The 17,116-nt window shown below is 41.5% G+C and overlaps 1 protein-coding gene across 7 annotated transcripts; it reads left to right on the forward strand.

Moving 5' to 3' along the window:
• Positions 1 to 2,817: 2,817 nt before the first annotated feature.
• Positions 2,818 to 15,558, forward strand: max (myc associated factor X). 7 transcript variants are annotated; one of them, XM_075458441.1, is made up of 5 exons: positions 2,818 to 2,989; positions 3,268 to 3,294; positions 9,182 to 9,307; positions 13,018 to 13,156; positions 13,945 to 15,558. In XM_075458441.1, the coding sequence occupies exons 1-5, from the start codon at positions 2,954 to 2,956 to the stop codon at positions 14,130 to 14,132; spliced, it is 516 nt and encodes a 171-aa protein (XP_075314556.1). In that variant the 5' UTR covers positions 2,818 to 2,953; the 3' UTR covers positions 14,133 to 15,558. The 7 variants fall into 7 exon arrangements, with proteins under 7 accessions (XP_075314556.1, XP_075314557.1, XP_075314558.1 ...); XM_075458442.1 differs by having other exon boundaries at positions 13,033 to 13,156; XM_075458443.1 differs by having other exon boundaries at positions 9,182 to 9,289.
• The last annotated feature ends 1,558 nt before the right edge of the window (positions 15,559 to 17,116 follow it).

A 17,116-nucleotide genomic window follows, 5' to 3' on the forward strand; every position in this document is an offset into this window, starting at 1 on the left:
ACTCTTCTCTGATTGCTTTAGTAAGGAGGTGCCTGTTGACACCAATAAGATTAATTGGCAAAAGGTCACTGACATTATTGGGTATGAAAAGAGTACCTTAGAGAAGCAGAGTCTCTCAGAATTGAAGCTATCCATGCTGAAAGGTATTTACACAGGTTTTAGAGCAACATACGCTCCTATCCAAACAACTTTTTCGGGAAAGGCCTTGCATATTTCATCAAGACAATGCTAAACTGCAACAGCATGGCTTCATTGTGGAAGAATCTAGGTGCTGGACCAGCGTGCCTGAAGTCCATACTTTTCACCTGCTAAAAAACGTTTGTTGCATCATCTATCCATCCATTTTTAATTCCTGCCTAATCCACTTCAGGGTCGCAGGGGGGCTGGAGCTTATCCCAGATGCCATGGGGTGAGAGTCGTGCAACGGCTCGCCAGTCCATCACAGGGCATTTGGCTCCTCATTAGATGAAAAAGACAACAAAAAAGACCAGGGCTGTCGAGCTGCCAGAATCCTATATCAGACATGAATGGGACTACATTTCTCTTCCAAAGGTGCAGCAACTGGTCTCCTCAATTCCCAGATTTTTTCAGACTGTTGTTGCATAAGGGATGCTGCACGGTGGTAAACATGGCCCTGTACATTTTACACAGCGTCACAACTTTTTTTTGGAATTAGGGTTGTAGTACTGAAGAATATTTTGTGATGTTATCATCATAGAGTCACTTTTAAATGCACATTGCACATTTTTGTTAATGTTTGCACTTGAATTGATACATTGGAAATTGCATGATCATCCTCTAAGTCGCTTCACTGGCTTATGGCTTCACTATGACTACTCTACCCTTAATCTGGGTGTGTATCTGACAGTGCACCCCCTTCCAAGTCATGTATCCAAAACAACAGATCTAACTAACAACAAATCTGCACATTGAGACCCTTCCAGTGTGCTCTTCATTAGTTGTAAGGGGACAAAAGGAGAGCATTTTAATGGTTTAGCAGACCACCCCTATAAGGACATAGGGGGAGGGTAGAGAGGCTCTGCCTGCATGATGAGCCAGTTTAGTTGTAATTAAAACAATGCTTCATATATCTGTCTTTTTACAAGCTCTGTTCCCTTCCACTCACTGCTAATCAGTGCTGCCAGTGATGGGCTCCCTTCAGCCTGAATCTGAAGTGGAGTTAAGACTTCATAACTCAGCTCAGCTCATAAGGAAATGCCATTTAGGGTGTGGCTGCATAGAATAAAACATCTTGTTTTTTGAGAGCACTCCAACGTTGTCACATTTTTCTGTAACATTACCCATTCCTTGAGGGAATTTAAATGCAGTGGGCTAGTCGTGCACAATGATAGATAAATGAGTTCTGGTTGTCAGCTTCAGCTTCTCTGGAGCAGATGCATTATTAAAGCTTGACCTTATTGTGTTTCCATGTATTAAATAAACTGTGACCCTTTCTGGCCTTCCGCTACTTAACATACCATGTAATTAAAAAGATATATTGGATGTGAAGCTAAATTGGCAGAGGCTACTGTAAAGAGGAAGGACAGAGATGAGGATGATCAAAAGGCTCTAAAGTTGGAGAAGAGATGATCGAATGAAGGTCAGTGCAGGTAAAAAAAAAAAAAAAAAAAAAAAAAAAAGGAAAAGCGTGCATCTGCAGGGAAAGTGATGAGGGGCAGGGTGTCTCCTGCAGCTGTTGTGGCCTCTTGACCTACTGGAGTAAGCATGTGTCTGCTTGCAGCTTGTTGTTTTATTTTCCTCTGTTGCTGTGCAAAATAATCCTCAGTGTAAGCTCCTTATCTACAGCACAGTTTTGTGAAAAAAGGAAGCACCAGAGCAGATTATTTGCAATTTGTACTGAGACCAGCCCCCACACTTAATTTATTCCAGCAGCATTATATAAAGCAATCTCAAAAGAATTGTTGCAGGAACTGAGCTGTTTGTTAAAAACTCTAGGTAAGCCCAGTTTCTTTTTGCAGTAATTCCATTGACTATTTATTTCATCAATAAAACGCCAGTTGTGAAAAATTCCCATTAAAACACTGAGCTTTCTAACCCAAGATGATTTTTTAGTGTCAAAGCAGATAACAAAAACATTTGAGATTCATATTCAAAAGGCAGTGAAACATTTTATATTTTGCATGGAAAAACACTACAGTCAGAATACAAATTTATTATTAAGTAAAACTAAATCTGATGTTGACTGATACGTCAGTCTATCAACCGGATGAACAAATACATATAAAAACAGGTGGGGGGAAGAGGAAAAAAATAATGTTTTTACCTCTCGGTGTACTCTTAAAATGTGTTTTTTTAAAATGTATTTAATGTAAATACTCTTCATTAACTTTACCGCCGACAAGATCTTTATTATTCTAAGCCCAGATCAATCCCCCGTTAATATTCTCAAGTTTCTACAGAGTATTCTTAAAATCCACGTGTCTTAGCCGTGGTCTTGTCTTAGCTACTGACAGAAATTCGGCTCAAACTACTATTCCCATAGTGCACCTCAGGAAAATGACGCTGTGGCGTCACAAGCAAGCCTAATGACTCTTGGTTATTGTAGTTTATAATGAATTTAGCTTGCTATTTAAAAAATATTCTGCCTCGGCTTGTTGACATTTCTAACTATATTTCATCCCAACTGTGTCTATATATATGTCTCTTGGTGGAAATATCTGAGAAATGATGTATTTTTCGATTAAAAACAGAAAGCTACCTCGTGTAACTACGATTCCCAGATGCCCGAGAAATGTCGCGCATGCGTACTGTGCAGCAACAGCTGTGCGTGTGGTGTAGTCACGTGGAGACGGTAGATTCCACCTCGGTTCTATCCAAACAGAACGTGAACTGCTGTTGCTAGCTGTCGTTCTGTTAGTGCGCCGCTCAGTGCCAAAGTTCATGTTGTTTTTTTAGCCACCCGTCCCTTTAAACTATACTCTTTTATCGAAGTATGAGTGATAACGATGACATCGAAGTCGATAGTGACGTGAGTATGGCCACTTTTCGTTTTTTAAGGATGTTATTCTTCTCGCTGGCGATACAGCTGAACTAGCTGCTCAGCTAGCGCTAGCTACCAATAAGCTGGCTAGCTCTGCTTTCTTAAGTATTTTGGTCAAGCTTGTAGTTAACTGATGAGAAACACTAGCCTATCTCGCATAAACGCATTGCTGACCAGCTAAATTATTTTTAGTGACTTCAGCAAAACAGTAAGAGTTGCGGAACAGTTATGGCTACAATTGTACTTTTTGTTCTGTTTCTTTGCAGGAAGAATCACCGAGATATCACTCTGTGGTGCGTAAAGCTGGGGGATTTGTCCACTGTCGAGAAAATGTTTCACTTTTCAATTTATTTATCACAATTTTCTTTCCTTTTTATCATTTGTTAGGTTGCACTTTGGGGAGGGGGGTGGGGGTGTTCTAATCTAAATGATTCAGAATACTGGTCCTGCACATAATATCAGCTTAATTTTTCAAATTGGTATTTTCGCACGACAGTTCTCGCATCATTTTCTCCAGCACGGAACTAGTCACGCGTCTCTAATAGTGTGGCGATTGTTGCTCGGTATAAGCTGTAGCAGTGCATTGCAGGGTGTCCCCATCCTGTTTAAACGCGGCCATAGAAAGACGGTGACACGACGTCTATATTAAGACCAAAGCTTTATCCCGCTACAAAGGCTTTTTTGTTATTTTTTCCGGTTCGTACAAAACTGCGTGTTCTCCAGGTTTTCCCCCGGCGGTAGACTTCACACCACGGGGATCCCGCTCTATGATCAGGCTCGCATATTTTACATGTAGGTCATCGCAGTAAGGAGACGGCTTGCATTTTGTTCTGCATCTGTGATGAGGATGCAGAGGAAACACAGAGCGGCTGGTGGTTATGTAGACGAGCCGCGCCTGCATCTCGGACACGGCTTCGTGTCAGGAAGGGGTGCAGCGGGATGTTTTCCTGTATTGCAGCCAGTGATTAGAGTCATCTTCTCTCTACAGGCAACTAAAGGGCTGGCAGCCTTAAATGAATGACGTATAGCTGCATTGCATAGCCGCGATTTGTGCACCCTCCACGGCTTGTTTGCTGCATTAAAGCATGCTTTACGCTGTCAAAATTAGTATGCAAAGGAGGCCTTAGGAAACATTAAGGTTATGTTTCAGAATCTACATATGTCCAATGAAAATTAAATATTTAAAATAAATTATATGGCTTCCAACAGACCTCAGGTCAGAATATTCTGTCTTAATCGTATCGCTTTTTGCATATTTTACTTTAATTTTGTGTCACTTCATTTGATTGTGGAACCTGTTCCTGAAATATACACAAACCCGGGGCCGACCGTATCCAAGACACTATCAAATGACAGCGTTGCTGCACAGTATTTGTATTCATAGCTTGATTATTCTTCGAGGGAAACGGCAATCTTTAGTCGGTGACCAACGTTGTGCCGCCAAACACGTGACTCAGTAAAAGTGAAGTGAACCTGCCTGCGTTTACAGTAACAAATGACAAGTTCAGCTCACGCTTATCAAGATGTCACATCGGTGGCATGTTTGGTGATATTCAGTTTTCTGATGACTCAAATCAGGGCTTTCAACAATGGCCCCAGCAGCTGCATATTCGTCAGCTCTGCCGTTTTTCACGTGTTTATAGGTGGTTCGTCACTTTGATCTTAAATGTGCACTTGTTGTATTTTTTTCCCCAAACGACAAAAATGACGGGGCTGCGTCTTCCACAGAACCGCCTTTTGTTAGGTGCTAATTTAGCTAAGTGTAGCTAAGCCGAGCCCATAAACAGCCAGGAGTTTGTTTTGTGGGTGTTAGCGGCTCTCGGGATGAACTTTAATTGGGCGCAGCTGTGTGAATTTAACGGTAATGATTGAAGACGGTGTGACCCGCTCCTGCAAGCTTTCATAAATTAAATGGCAATTTGTATATCAAAACATTGTCCTGATCAAACCGGTTCAGAACTAAATCTTTTAGCTCTGATGGTGGTTACCACGTGGCAGATATTGAATACTGTAGGTATTCAAACCCAGATAGCGATTATATAGGGGGCCTGTTGTTTGTTGATATGCTTTAAACGAAAGATAAGAGACTGGCTGGCAACGTCTGGTTCTGCAGTAAAAAGAACGCCAAGAATCGTTTTCTTATATTTCTTATATACATATAGGTCTGTAATTGTTGGATTGACAGAATATTTGTATGAAAACTGTACATTTTCAGATTATAATCCTTGAATATGGAGATTTAGTTGTACTGTAAGTGGAAAATAAGGGTTTCAAGTTATTGTAAAATGTCCCTTTGTGCTCTCAGAAGATTTTTTTTTAGGATTTCTTCCTATTAACTGGACAATAATAATAAGAATCAAGGAAATATCCAGACGCATCTGCGATGAAATCAGTTATTCTCTTCTTCACTACGTCTTCCAGTAATGGAAGAACACACTCTTTACTTTAAACTGAATTTTAGCTGCTGAAGCATCTACCTTATTGGTGTTTCCACCGTTATTAGTGCAAGAAGGTTTTCCATGTCCTCTAACAGAGGCCTAACAGAAGTGTAGGCTTTCATGCGCTGAATTTGAGACAGCCATCAGTAAGCAGGAAGCAGCAGCTATTAGCTCTTCCAGTCGGCACCTGGAGCTGTTATGTAACGTTTCGTGGTCAGGTATGAATATAATGGAGCCGGAGCTCAGCTGGCGTGTCCTAAGAGGCCAGCAAAAGGTTTCAGTTTTTTAACGAATTCAGAATGACTGCACTCGGGATAATCTGACACCTGTTTGGTGGTGTCTGTTGAGCTTTATAAGCACGAGTAGATGTAGTTGTATTTGTTAAGGCAGTTTGCTGTCAGAGCCTTTTCAAAATGGCAATTTTTAATGAGCTGACATGATTAATATAGCATGCAATGAAAGGTTCATGCATTAGTCTGAGAAATGTGGGTTCTAAATATTTGTTGGTGTTGCAGTTGTACAAAGTAGCGTGTTGGTGAAATGATAGTTGGCTCTCAGTGAGCTGAATTGGGACATTTTCATTGCAGTGAATGTTATCAGTAAATTAAACCAGAGAATACACATTAACTATGAAGCATGGCTAACCTGATCTTTCAAAAATACTGTCATTTGTAGCTTTTTAACTTGTTTAACTAACCAGAAAAGGAATTAGTCGTTACTTTATTATTGTTCCAGATCTGATCCATGTTGAATAGATGCAAAATTGAGCTTCCTGTAGTTAAGATGATTGCAAGTCAATGAAAGTAGCAGGCATGTTAACATGCTACAGTAAATAAGTGTGTTTAGAAACTTATTGGCATCGCTGTATAGCCATCAAAAATAATGATCATGCCAACGCACAAGTTCCTAAGTGACTACCAAGACTATTACTGAATGATTACTTTTTTTCTGAGACACGGGCCCTGTTCTTTTTTTTTAATTACTGTTTTATTACAAGAAAAGTTGTTCAGAAAGATGTGCTTTGTGTCAGAGGAGATGGTTCACCTTCTACATAAATCACTGTTGCAAATCCTATAAGGGGATCAGTGTCTCACAAAGTAAGATGAAATGTTGGAGATCAGAAGGAATAGAAATTAATCTTTGTTATATCATTAGATTATAATTTAGGAGCTGATTTAACTCAGGAAAGCTTCATTTTGCAGGGATTAGCTATCAGAAATGGCTAATTAGTGAAAAGAAAAACCTTTTAGCTCTGAGGGCAGCTTGAGTCCAAACTTGTCCGGTGGCTCTGGGAACAGCCCCAGATCCATGCGTTTATTGACCTTTCAGAGGAATATTGAGCATCTTGTCAGAAGCTGATGCTCTCAGATGTGGTTTTGATTGTGCTGCGTGTCACCCGACTTATTTTAAGTGAAATAAAACTCAGTTTCTGTCATTCCAGTTAGTCGCGTGTATACCAACCATGTGTTACTTCGGACCCATGTTTGTCTCCACTGAAATCGTCCATGTGAACGTGGCAGCCAGACTTGTAATTGTACATACCATCAATGGCAGTCATGTGTTTGTTTACGGCGGGGTTAATGTAGGGAGTGGAGAGTGTGATGCCACGAGACCTGCGGTGCTGCTGGATTTTGTCTCCAGGTTGATCTTTGGCTCTTATGAAACAGTCTGCAGGAGCTGCAGTCACCGTGTCGGCCACAGTAATCACGAGACACCGGCATTGTGGTTGGATGTTTGCATTTCTAGGACAGTTTCAGTTTCACTTGAATGACATTTAGCCTCTCTGTCAGAGTTGCTCCCTCCTCCTTCTCCGGCATTTACTTTGTAACTCCTACATCCTCTGCTTGAGCTTGGCGGTTTTCCTAAATTAGTTGCCTTGAGTCACCTTTCAGTCACGTGTTGTACACGGAAACGAGAAACTTGTTTTAACCTGCATTGTCTCACTTGTGGACACTTTGGTTTTTGTTGCGATCATGCGATGAACTGAGTCAGGTGATGCAGGTCATGTGACTTGTTTTTCCACTTGCCTGAGGCGATGTCGTGGGCACAGGCATTATTAAGTTGCGTTGCTGATGTTTAAATCATGTCTTTGTTTTGTTGGAGGTGTGTGATGGAGGACGATCAGATGAGCTGTTCAGGCTGTGATTAGATGTGGAGCTGAATGTCTGTCGGGTGACAGCATGGATTTGGAGTGAATCACATTTAATAGTTTGTCCTGAAAACAGGTTGCACTACAGGCAGCAAACTGACCTGATGCCTGGTTTTGGTCATGTGACGGTGGCAGCCATCTTGTGCTTTTACAGTGCAATTATTATGCAAATGTGTGTTAAAGTTTTAAGTCATGTTTCAAGTTGCCGTTCATTGAAGGTACAAGGTTGTTTAATCAGGTTGTTTTTCACCCGTCGGCCCAAATTAGATCTTAGTTTGCTACAGTCCTTCAGAGTCGTGTGATAATCGTATAACAAAGCTGTTTAGAGGCAAAAGCACAGTGGATACTGAAGGAGACAAATGTTCCCAAACAAAAAAAACCCAGCACTTTCTGCTCGTTATCTAAATCTTTTGTTTATAAACCCTGACACTTGAGCCATAAATCATCAAATCTTCTGTAATGTCTTCGTCCTTCTTCATTCCTTTCAGTCTCATTTAGACTTATAGTCCTAATTTAGGCTTTTGTCTCCCCCCACGTCTGTATGACTGTGGCGTCATGACTTTGACCTGTTGGTGACGGTGAGAGCCACTCCTGTGCGACAAATCTGCCCTTATGGGCGTGGGTCACAGCAGAGGGGAGTCAGGACAGGGCAGAGCCAGTCAAAGGACCATAGAAGCAGAGTTTATAAAGCCATTAGTCACATTACTCTTTAGATCATTAAATAGTTGTCTAAGAACTCTTATTTAGTTTAGTTGGTCTGTGAGCAGGATACCTGCTGCTGCCCCCTACAATAAAAAGGCAGTTCACGTTTCTTTTAGGATTCGGTTGTCTATAGAGCTAATTTTATTTAATAATTAATCGACCATTAACACTTTGATTGGTCTGATGTATATATTTTTGGTGATACAGTTAAACGATGTTGGCAAATTCATTGGAATAAAAGGCATAAATAATCCTTTTTTGAAGGAAACAGGATTTTTGAGATGTCACTTACGGGTTTGGTAACATGTAATGTTTTGCTAACAGTTTTTCACATTGCTGAAGCATTAAGAAGATTGAGGATTTTTAAAATTTTAGATTTTCAAGTTGAAGAAACCGCTTCAGAGTTGATGTGAAACTATGACGTAGGGCAGCAACCTGCTTCAAGCAGGATTCAACATCAGCTCATGATTTGTAGTTTAACGACAGGACTCTTGGACACTTTCAGAACCTGAGTTTGTCTTTATAAATTCGCTTTTTAAAATTTGCATTTAGTTTATTGTGGAATAGCAGTCGTTAATTGCCTTTTTGTCAATGGATATTGTTAAATTCTGAACAGTCTTTCAATTCAGTGGTGGATTAAACATTAACAGTTTTTTTTATTATTGATAAATCAGATGAACTGTCGTCTTACATCTAACCGTGTATATTTGGTTAGATTAATTGTAACCAGGCTGAATTAGGAGCACAGTGGCGTTCTCATTGTAAAGGCAGAGGGAGACTTGGCAGCAGAGTGGTTTGTGTAGGTGTGAGCTGGGATGGCTGGACACCCGCTGTCCTCTACCCACGCTGCTCTGCTGCAGGCTGAAGGCCTTGTGTCTCCTCTCATTGCAGGCAGACAAACGGGCACACCACAATGCACTGGAGCGCAAACGTAGGGACCACATCAAAGACAGCTTTCACAGCCTCCGGGACTCGGTACCCGCTCTGCAGGGAGAAAAGGTTGGTAACGCTCAGCCTGTAAGTCCCACAGCAACACAAATGACACTCAAATGTTGAAGATTTTCAAACTGTTTGCATTGATTTTGCCAAAAATATTGTTGTTTTGTGTGTGTAATGTATGTGAATTGTATTGTAATTAGTAAGAAACGAGAGTATTTCTGCTATTGAATAACTTCTTGTAAACGCTCAGGGGTGTTTAGTTAGTTAATCAGTGCAGAGAAATAGTTGAATAGACTGGAAAAGGGGCAGATGGTGGAAGAGTGCAGATTGGCAGCAGTAAGGCGGTGATGCCGTCTAAATACTTGGACCAGCGTCAGGAAGCTATTACGAAGAAATTTTGCTGCTCTCTTCCTGTTTTGACATGGGTGACATTGAGAAGATTTGGACTGGGTTCAGTAACTGGCCATGCAAATTTATTTTCCCTCAAAAAAACAGCTAAGAAATGTCAGCGAGTGCAAAGGGTGGGGCCTAATGAGATGACACGAGGGATATCTACTGATAATAAAGCGTCTCGTTCCTCAGTCTCCATTTTCCCTCCGAGGATTAAACTGCTCGTATGATGTCGTCTGGTGGCCAAAGAGGTGTACAGCTTACGAGCTCAGAAATGATTTGTATTATGACTGGTTATTAACCGCTGTCCTGTTAGAGAACAGCTCAAATGTATTAAGCATAAAGTAGCGAGAGCAGCAACTCCTTTATAGTCATGTTTGCTTGTGTTTCAAATTTGAATTTAGCCAATTTTCACACTTTAGCTTCAAATAGTTTGATATATTTAGGCAAACCATCATTTGATCAAGTGGTGCCTTCAGAGAAAAGTGATCCGAGAACAAAACATTAAAGAAAATGAGGCTTTTCCATCATTTCTGGAACAATAATATCAATAGAAACTCTTCTGCGTTAGGCCTTCGTAGCAGCTTTTACTCCCTTAAACAGGAAGGACTTGTGGCTGTAAATCTTCTTGTCCACAAGTCTCCTCCTACAAGTTTCTGCCATTCGATTTTCGAAGGTTTTCTTACATGAACAACCGGTTTCAGACTGTAATCATCCAGCTGAAAGGAGTAGAATCAAAGCAAGGCCAAACCACAAGTCTGTGCTTTAGTTTGAGGTTCTTCTCCTGAAAGTGTTTGAGCCAAATGTGACGATTGTTGCTGTGGCTAAAAAAAGCTTTTCTGATTCGTCTGTGCAGGGCACATGGATCCAAAAGGCAATACTTGTCTTTATTGATAAATGACATCTTTCTAAGCCATTAAGAGCTGATTCAAGCCCTTAGTATTTGCAGTTCCTTATGTAGCCTCAGGTTTGAATGATTTTAATTAGGGCTGTGACTCGATTAAAATTTTTAATCGCGTTAACTACAGGCTTTGAAATTAATTAATCGAAATTAATCGCATATACTTTATCCTTTAGAAAATTAACATTTTCAACAATATTTTAACAAACACAGAACATATCCCTATTTGAAATCTGAATGTAGCATGCATGAAAACACAGTATATAGAATCTGGGATGTTAAGCTGCCTTGGGCCCCCGTTAGCTTCCACGCTAGCTTCTACATGTTTAGCGTTGAGGTGATATTTGAGGCTTGATCAGCGGCGGCGCCAGCGATTTTTCGTTGGGGTTGCTATGCAGTTGCTGCATGAATGTGAGGGGTTGCTAGTCAAAACAGCACATACACCCCCGCGCATCAACGCAACAACGTTACTGACCCATTACTCCACCGTCTGCATGCAGCCTTGCATAGTGTAAACTTTAAGTTATCAGTGGAGCTTACTGCTCACAAGCAGACAGATGTCGCACTGTGCGTTGTGGTGGAACAGCTGAAGGTCCAGGGGCAAGACAGCCCCAGCCCGTGTTCACAACCACACACGCACACACAGGCATACCTGTCCATCTCATTCATTCATAGCCCGTTCACTAAGGATAAAATAGCCAATCCACAAAGGCTACTTTGCCCACTGTGTTCCTCAAATAAGTTTTGATCAACTTCATCTTGGAAAAAAAGAGCTAGGAGTGAATGAGCTACAGTGCGGACTTTCTATTTCATCTCATCTGACGCACAACAGTTGTAGGCGACAACTTTCAAGAGATAGTTCTACCCGGCGGGCTTCCAACAGTAGCCTCGTACAGTGCTAAATCACACAGGCACAACATTACGTTCAAACTTGTTGCTCACACCAGTCTGTCCGCTGCCACAGCGGACACATTGCCTACTCAAGCCAATCTACTCGCATCACATTATGGCAGAGGAAGCACGCTGGCAACCTAACATAAAGTAAAAAGTGTGTCCGTTATTTTCAAAAGATGGTGCTAACTGCACTGACACTAGGCTACTTAGCAAGTAGCTCCAGATAGACTGCAAGCACCTAGAGTCGACTAACAAACCAAGTCACAAGAAGACTATTTGATGATAGTGTTTCGGCGAACATATGAAAAACAACTGGGATTTCCTACCTTATTTGTGTTATTTGAAGAAGGACATTCTCAAAATCGCCATATTCCAGTTAGAATCACCAAATATCCATTTGTAATTGTAATTTGGCTGACTGTAGAATGACATCACCACAGCTACTGTAGATCTAGGAACAATGTGGATAGCCGTTTCACCAGTAAAGCTGGTGTTTTATACCTTTCCATATGTATATTTATCAGCTAAATAACGAAAAACGGGGATAGGCTACCACGCAGCAACATACGTGATTCTTTACTTCTTAATATTGTTGTCGTTGTTGCACTGCACTTCTGTTCTTTGTGAGCAGTAAACCTGCCTCTAGCCCCAAAGTTGGGGTAGCTATGGGGTTGCTGACCACGCTCTTGTCGACGCTTCCATCCGTCTGTATTTAAAAAAAAAAATAAATAAATAATTATAGTGTGCGATTAAAATGCGTTATTTTTTTTAACGCGCTAATATGTGTGTAGTTAATTAATCGAAATTAACGCGCTAAAGTCCCAGCCCTAATTTTAATCCCTTACTAAAATCATTGGCACACAACATTCTCTTTCCCATCAAGGCCTTTGTGAGCTCTTTATTTCTTAGCACGATGACACCTCACATTAAACAGCAAAGAGAGCAGCAAGTCCTCAGTATCAGAGATTTAAACAAAGCCAGCTCTGCTCTTAAAAAGCTTCCAAAGGTGCGATGCAGGTCTGCTCCCGGTTTCCATGAGACCGGTGGGTTTAATAATGACAGGTCATGTGTTTCAGTGCCTGAAATGAGTTAATAAGTACTGTTTCATAAGGGACAGAAAGTTTGCTTGTTTAGATACGTTGGAAAAAGTCCATATGACACTTAGTTTTTTTTTTTTTCTAAATGTCAGATTTAAACCACAGTCAAACTCCTTTGGTTTACAACCGATGAAAGAACAACTGGAAGCCGTCTAGATGCTCATCCACCACTTTGGCTCTGTGGAAGCACTATGATGCTTATGATCATCAGTGAATGTGTTTTTCCTCCGAGCTGACTGGCAGCCGGTTGTCTAGCAGGCATTCAGGGAGCACACGCTGATTGACAGAGAAGTGTCAGGGTGGCGACCTATCCTGTCTAGCTGAAGTGTGAGAAGATTTTAGAGGCTAAGAGAGGGCGAGCAGGGTCGTCTCTGCAGCGGCTTCAGCCTGCAGCGAGTCGCTGTGTGCAGCAGAACGACAGGCAGGACTCAGAGTTAGAAATGTGATGAGGATGTGTGTATGTATGTATGCTTCACTGCTTCACTTTTTGCATGTGTCACTAACAGCAGTCTACCAAACAGGCGTCTCGAGCTCAAATCCTAGACAAAGCCACAGAATACATCCAGTATATGAGGCGAAAAAACCACACGCACCAGCAGGACATCGACGACCTGAAGAGGCAGAACGCACTGCTGGAACAGCAAGGTAACCACAGCTGGATTTCAGACTCATCATCTCCAGTTCATGTGAACACCGTCTGATTCTTTTTGTTGTAACCCGAGGCCTGTATGAGTCTTTGGGGCTCAGCGAGGTGGCTTCAGGTTTATTAATACGGTGTTCTTGTGCTGCATAACCTGCTCTGGAACGCTCATATTCAAGATAACAGACCAGTAACAGACCTCTTACTCACCAATCGCTCATTGTGATTTTAAACTTTTTACACATGTGCATTTAAAGGCTTGGAAGTAGCGTTGAATAAGAAGATATTAAGAATTAAATCCCATTTCCCAGGAAATTAACTCAGCTTTTTGTAAATCAGCCAAATTGAGCCATATTTTATTTAATGTTTGCTCTTTACTCGCTCCGAAGACTGTTTGAACACAGGCAGGACCACTAAAGTTCTTTTACACCATAATATTACACCTGCAACACATCAGTTTAATGGACGGCGCAGTTGTGACTAAAGTCGGATTGACTTGTGCCTTACTGTTGGAACAGGCTGTTTTATACTCACACTGACAGCTTTTCCTCCCTCCTAATGACCAGAAGTGTGAAACCATTATCTGTAATTGTGGGGCTTGGTGAAAAGACATTCTCACTCAAGGTTTCAGGCCAAAAGTTGGGACTTCCTGCCATCTTCTTCTGACTTTATCTGCGACGGTCTTTTTTTTCTTGAACACGTCTTCAGTTTTTTTCCCTCTTCGGTTCCTTCGCTGTTCGTCTTCGCCTCACCTCCTCCTTCCATGATTGTTTTTGTGTCTGTGTTTATGCAGTTCGTGCTCTGGAAAAAGTGAAGGGCTCTGCGCAGCTCCAGGCCAGCTACTCATCGTCCGACAGCAGCCTGTACACCAACCCCAAAGGCAGCGCCGTTTCGGCATTCGACGGGGGCTCGGACTCCAGCTCCGAGTCGGAGACAGAGGAGCCGCCCAACAGGAAGAAGCTGCGCGTGGAAGCAAGTTAGAAAGCCGGGCAGCTGAAAAGCTGGCGTACGCAGGGGGTGGCGGGGCGCAGGGGGGGGCCAGAAGAGTTGGCCTTCAAAGCTCTCGAGGCTCATCAGCCCTTCCTCTCCTTCATGCCAACAACAGCCCCCGCTTCCCTCGCCACTCTCGTCGTTCTGTCTCCTCTATTTCTGGTCGTGCTCGTACTTGAGACTCGCGTCCCCTGAAATGTCCTCACAACGCCGCCAAAATCGTCTGTCCAGCCGATTTCCATCAGCAGGGGAGAGGAAGCAAACAAGTGGAAGACGGCCGCTTCAGTCTATCAAGAGAGCTTCAGGTGTCTCGCCTCACATCCCCCTTTGTTTTGTTTCTGGTGCTCCATCATTTTGCCCCCCCCTCCCCCCTCTTAGCGGCAACAACAACAACAATCCAAAACTCAAAAAGAGGCAGCTTGGCTACTTGAGGACTTGATGCTTTTTTTGTACCCTCAGTAAAGCCCCCCTCCCCCTCCCAACCCCCTCCTCTCCCGGTTAATGTTTGGGGCAGAAGGGGAAGCCAGGCGTACTCTTCCAAGCACTGCTTTATTATATATTTTTTTGTTTATTTTGTTATTCTTGATAAAAACCTGTTTAGGATTTACACACACACACACACCTAGATAAAACGTCCTGAAAAAGTTTACCTTTTTAAAATAAAAAAAATCTAAATATTTGTAGCCTACTTTTTTTCCACTAAACAATGTGAAGATGCTTTGAGCAAATGTTAAAGTGATACCCACCTCAGGCCCACTGGCTCGCAGATGTTTTCTGCCCGACACGTTTGTTAACACAAGATTAAAAAGAAAAGAAAAAGAAAACTCCTTTTGTTGGAACTGATGTTTTGAGGGAGAATATTCCTAAACTTGTATCGTATTTTGTCCTTTAGCTAAGTAGTGAATGACTTTAGGTGGCTGAAAACATTAGGCATCTCATTTTTTTAATTATACAAAGCATTAATTGGATGTTTTCAAGGTTTCAAAGGTATGTTATGCATTTTGTAGTAATCACACGAGTCGTGGAGAAAATGCCAATTTGTCACGTATAGTTTTCTTTGAAGGTATGAAATAGGTATTGAATGTTAAAAGGTAGCTCCTGGCGTTTGCAGTACAAGGAGACCAGATGAGTCCCTGTCAATGTGTTGTGCTTTACACAGTAAAATAATCAATGTTGCTGAATTCCCCCAAGGAAAAAAAACAGGAAGCATTTTGCGTATCTAGGAAACGTGTGTGTATGTATATTGTTTCCATTTTATTTCCAGTTAGGAGGATATAATTAGTGTAGTGGGTCTTTGTTTGTCTGATTCCATTCCATGGAAATTACAAGTATGTTGTACATACTGCCAACAATTGTCTTGCAAGTTGAGGCCTACCTTTACTATGAGACTATAAAATAAACTATTTTATCCTTTAAAGTACTCTGTGTGGTTGATGAGCTGTCAAAAAGGAAATATGCACATTTTAATGGTTGGGTTTCCACCTCCAGCTCCCAGTTGGCCCGAGCAGTGGTTCCCAACGTGGGCCTCATTTGGATTTGCTATAACTTTACAGGTATCGCTACAACCAAAAACACTGACATTTATTTGTGACAATGATAGTTAGATTTATTAATGCATGGCCATGGATTATCAATGTACGCAAATTCATTGTGTTTTATGGTCACAACATAGGAAAACGTGGTATTGTTGCACTTACAATATTGGGGAAGGATCATTTATTCTGAATTTATTTTAATTTTGGGATAAATTATGATCTACAATCTCTCGTTAAAAGGTTGGTGTAAAATGAATAGTTTAAAACCAAAAAAACAAGTTGACATCTTCAAAAGTAAGGCTTTCCATCTGTTTATAAGTGGAGATAAAATGTTAATTATAACATGGTGCTAATGCAAATGAAAGGGGCCTGTCGTGAGGTTGAAATGGTAAAACGGGCCAATCGCAGAGGAAGAGTAGAAACGTGGCCAATGATTGAGTACAATCATCTGAACTAACGAGCCTGAAAGCCAACAGGAGACAACTGATGTGGAGCTGAATGCTTTGCCTGGTGAAGAAAGCCACCTCGGTATACTGTCGGGATACCTCGAGATACAAACCGCGGGTTCCACGCCTGAACAAAAAGGCCACATGAAACTAATCTAAAAGATCAAGACTGCACAAATGAGTCTGAAAAAGGCCGAGAAACCACACCAGCTTCACATTTTGCTCAGATTCGCTTAAAATGTTGCAAAACAGAAAGGAAACCACTTCACAGGGGGAAAAAATGAATATTGAGATGTACTGCGAAAACATAAGAGGCCAAATGAATGAAGTCATCCTGCTGACCTCAACCTAACAGAGCATCTTTTGAGTCACTGAAAGAACAAAGACTCACAACCGAGCAGCGACTAAGGACAGCTGCAGTGAGGGCCTGACAAAGCCTGTCGAGGAAGGATCCAGACTTCAAGCACTCAAGTATAAAAAATAATCCCGATAATCATGTTCATCACTTTTGAGTTTGTGTAAAATAACAGGTTAGAGGTTTTTTTTTTCTCGGTTTGTCTTAGTCTCTTTTAATATATTCACATAGTGTTTTTAAAGTTAAATAAGTGAAACAAGTTGTCAACATCGCAAATGAGTTTTCCATCTTGGAATGGCAACGCTCCAGCTGCAGGTTCACAAGCAAAGATTTTAAACCAACCTGCAGAGCGTCAACTCCAGGGCTTTAACTTTAGCAGCATGTTGTTGTTATCTGTTAAAATGCAGCCAAGAGGAAAGTGTCTGCCTGTGTGGACTTGTTTCACATGTGGCAGAGAAGAGAGGCGGGGACACTTTGCATATTCGCTTATCACAGTCAAATAAATTAGGCAAGGATCAGAGTTACATTTAAGCCATTTTGAGGCACAACAGGGATATTTTCAAGGGAAAAAAAAACCCCCAGAAATGAGGCTCCAAACTCAGATGTGTCCAAAGTCCACAAACAAACACGCCAACACCA

This window comes from Odontesthes bonariensis, chromosome 24, assembly GCF_027942865.1.
Source record: "Odontesthes bonariensis isolate fOdoBon6 chromosome 24, fOdoBon6.hap1, whole genome shotgun sequence".
NCBI classification, from domain to species: Eukaryota; Metazoa; Chordata; class Actinopteri; order Atheriniformes; family Atherinopsidae; genus Odontesthes; species Odontesthes bonariensis.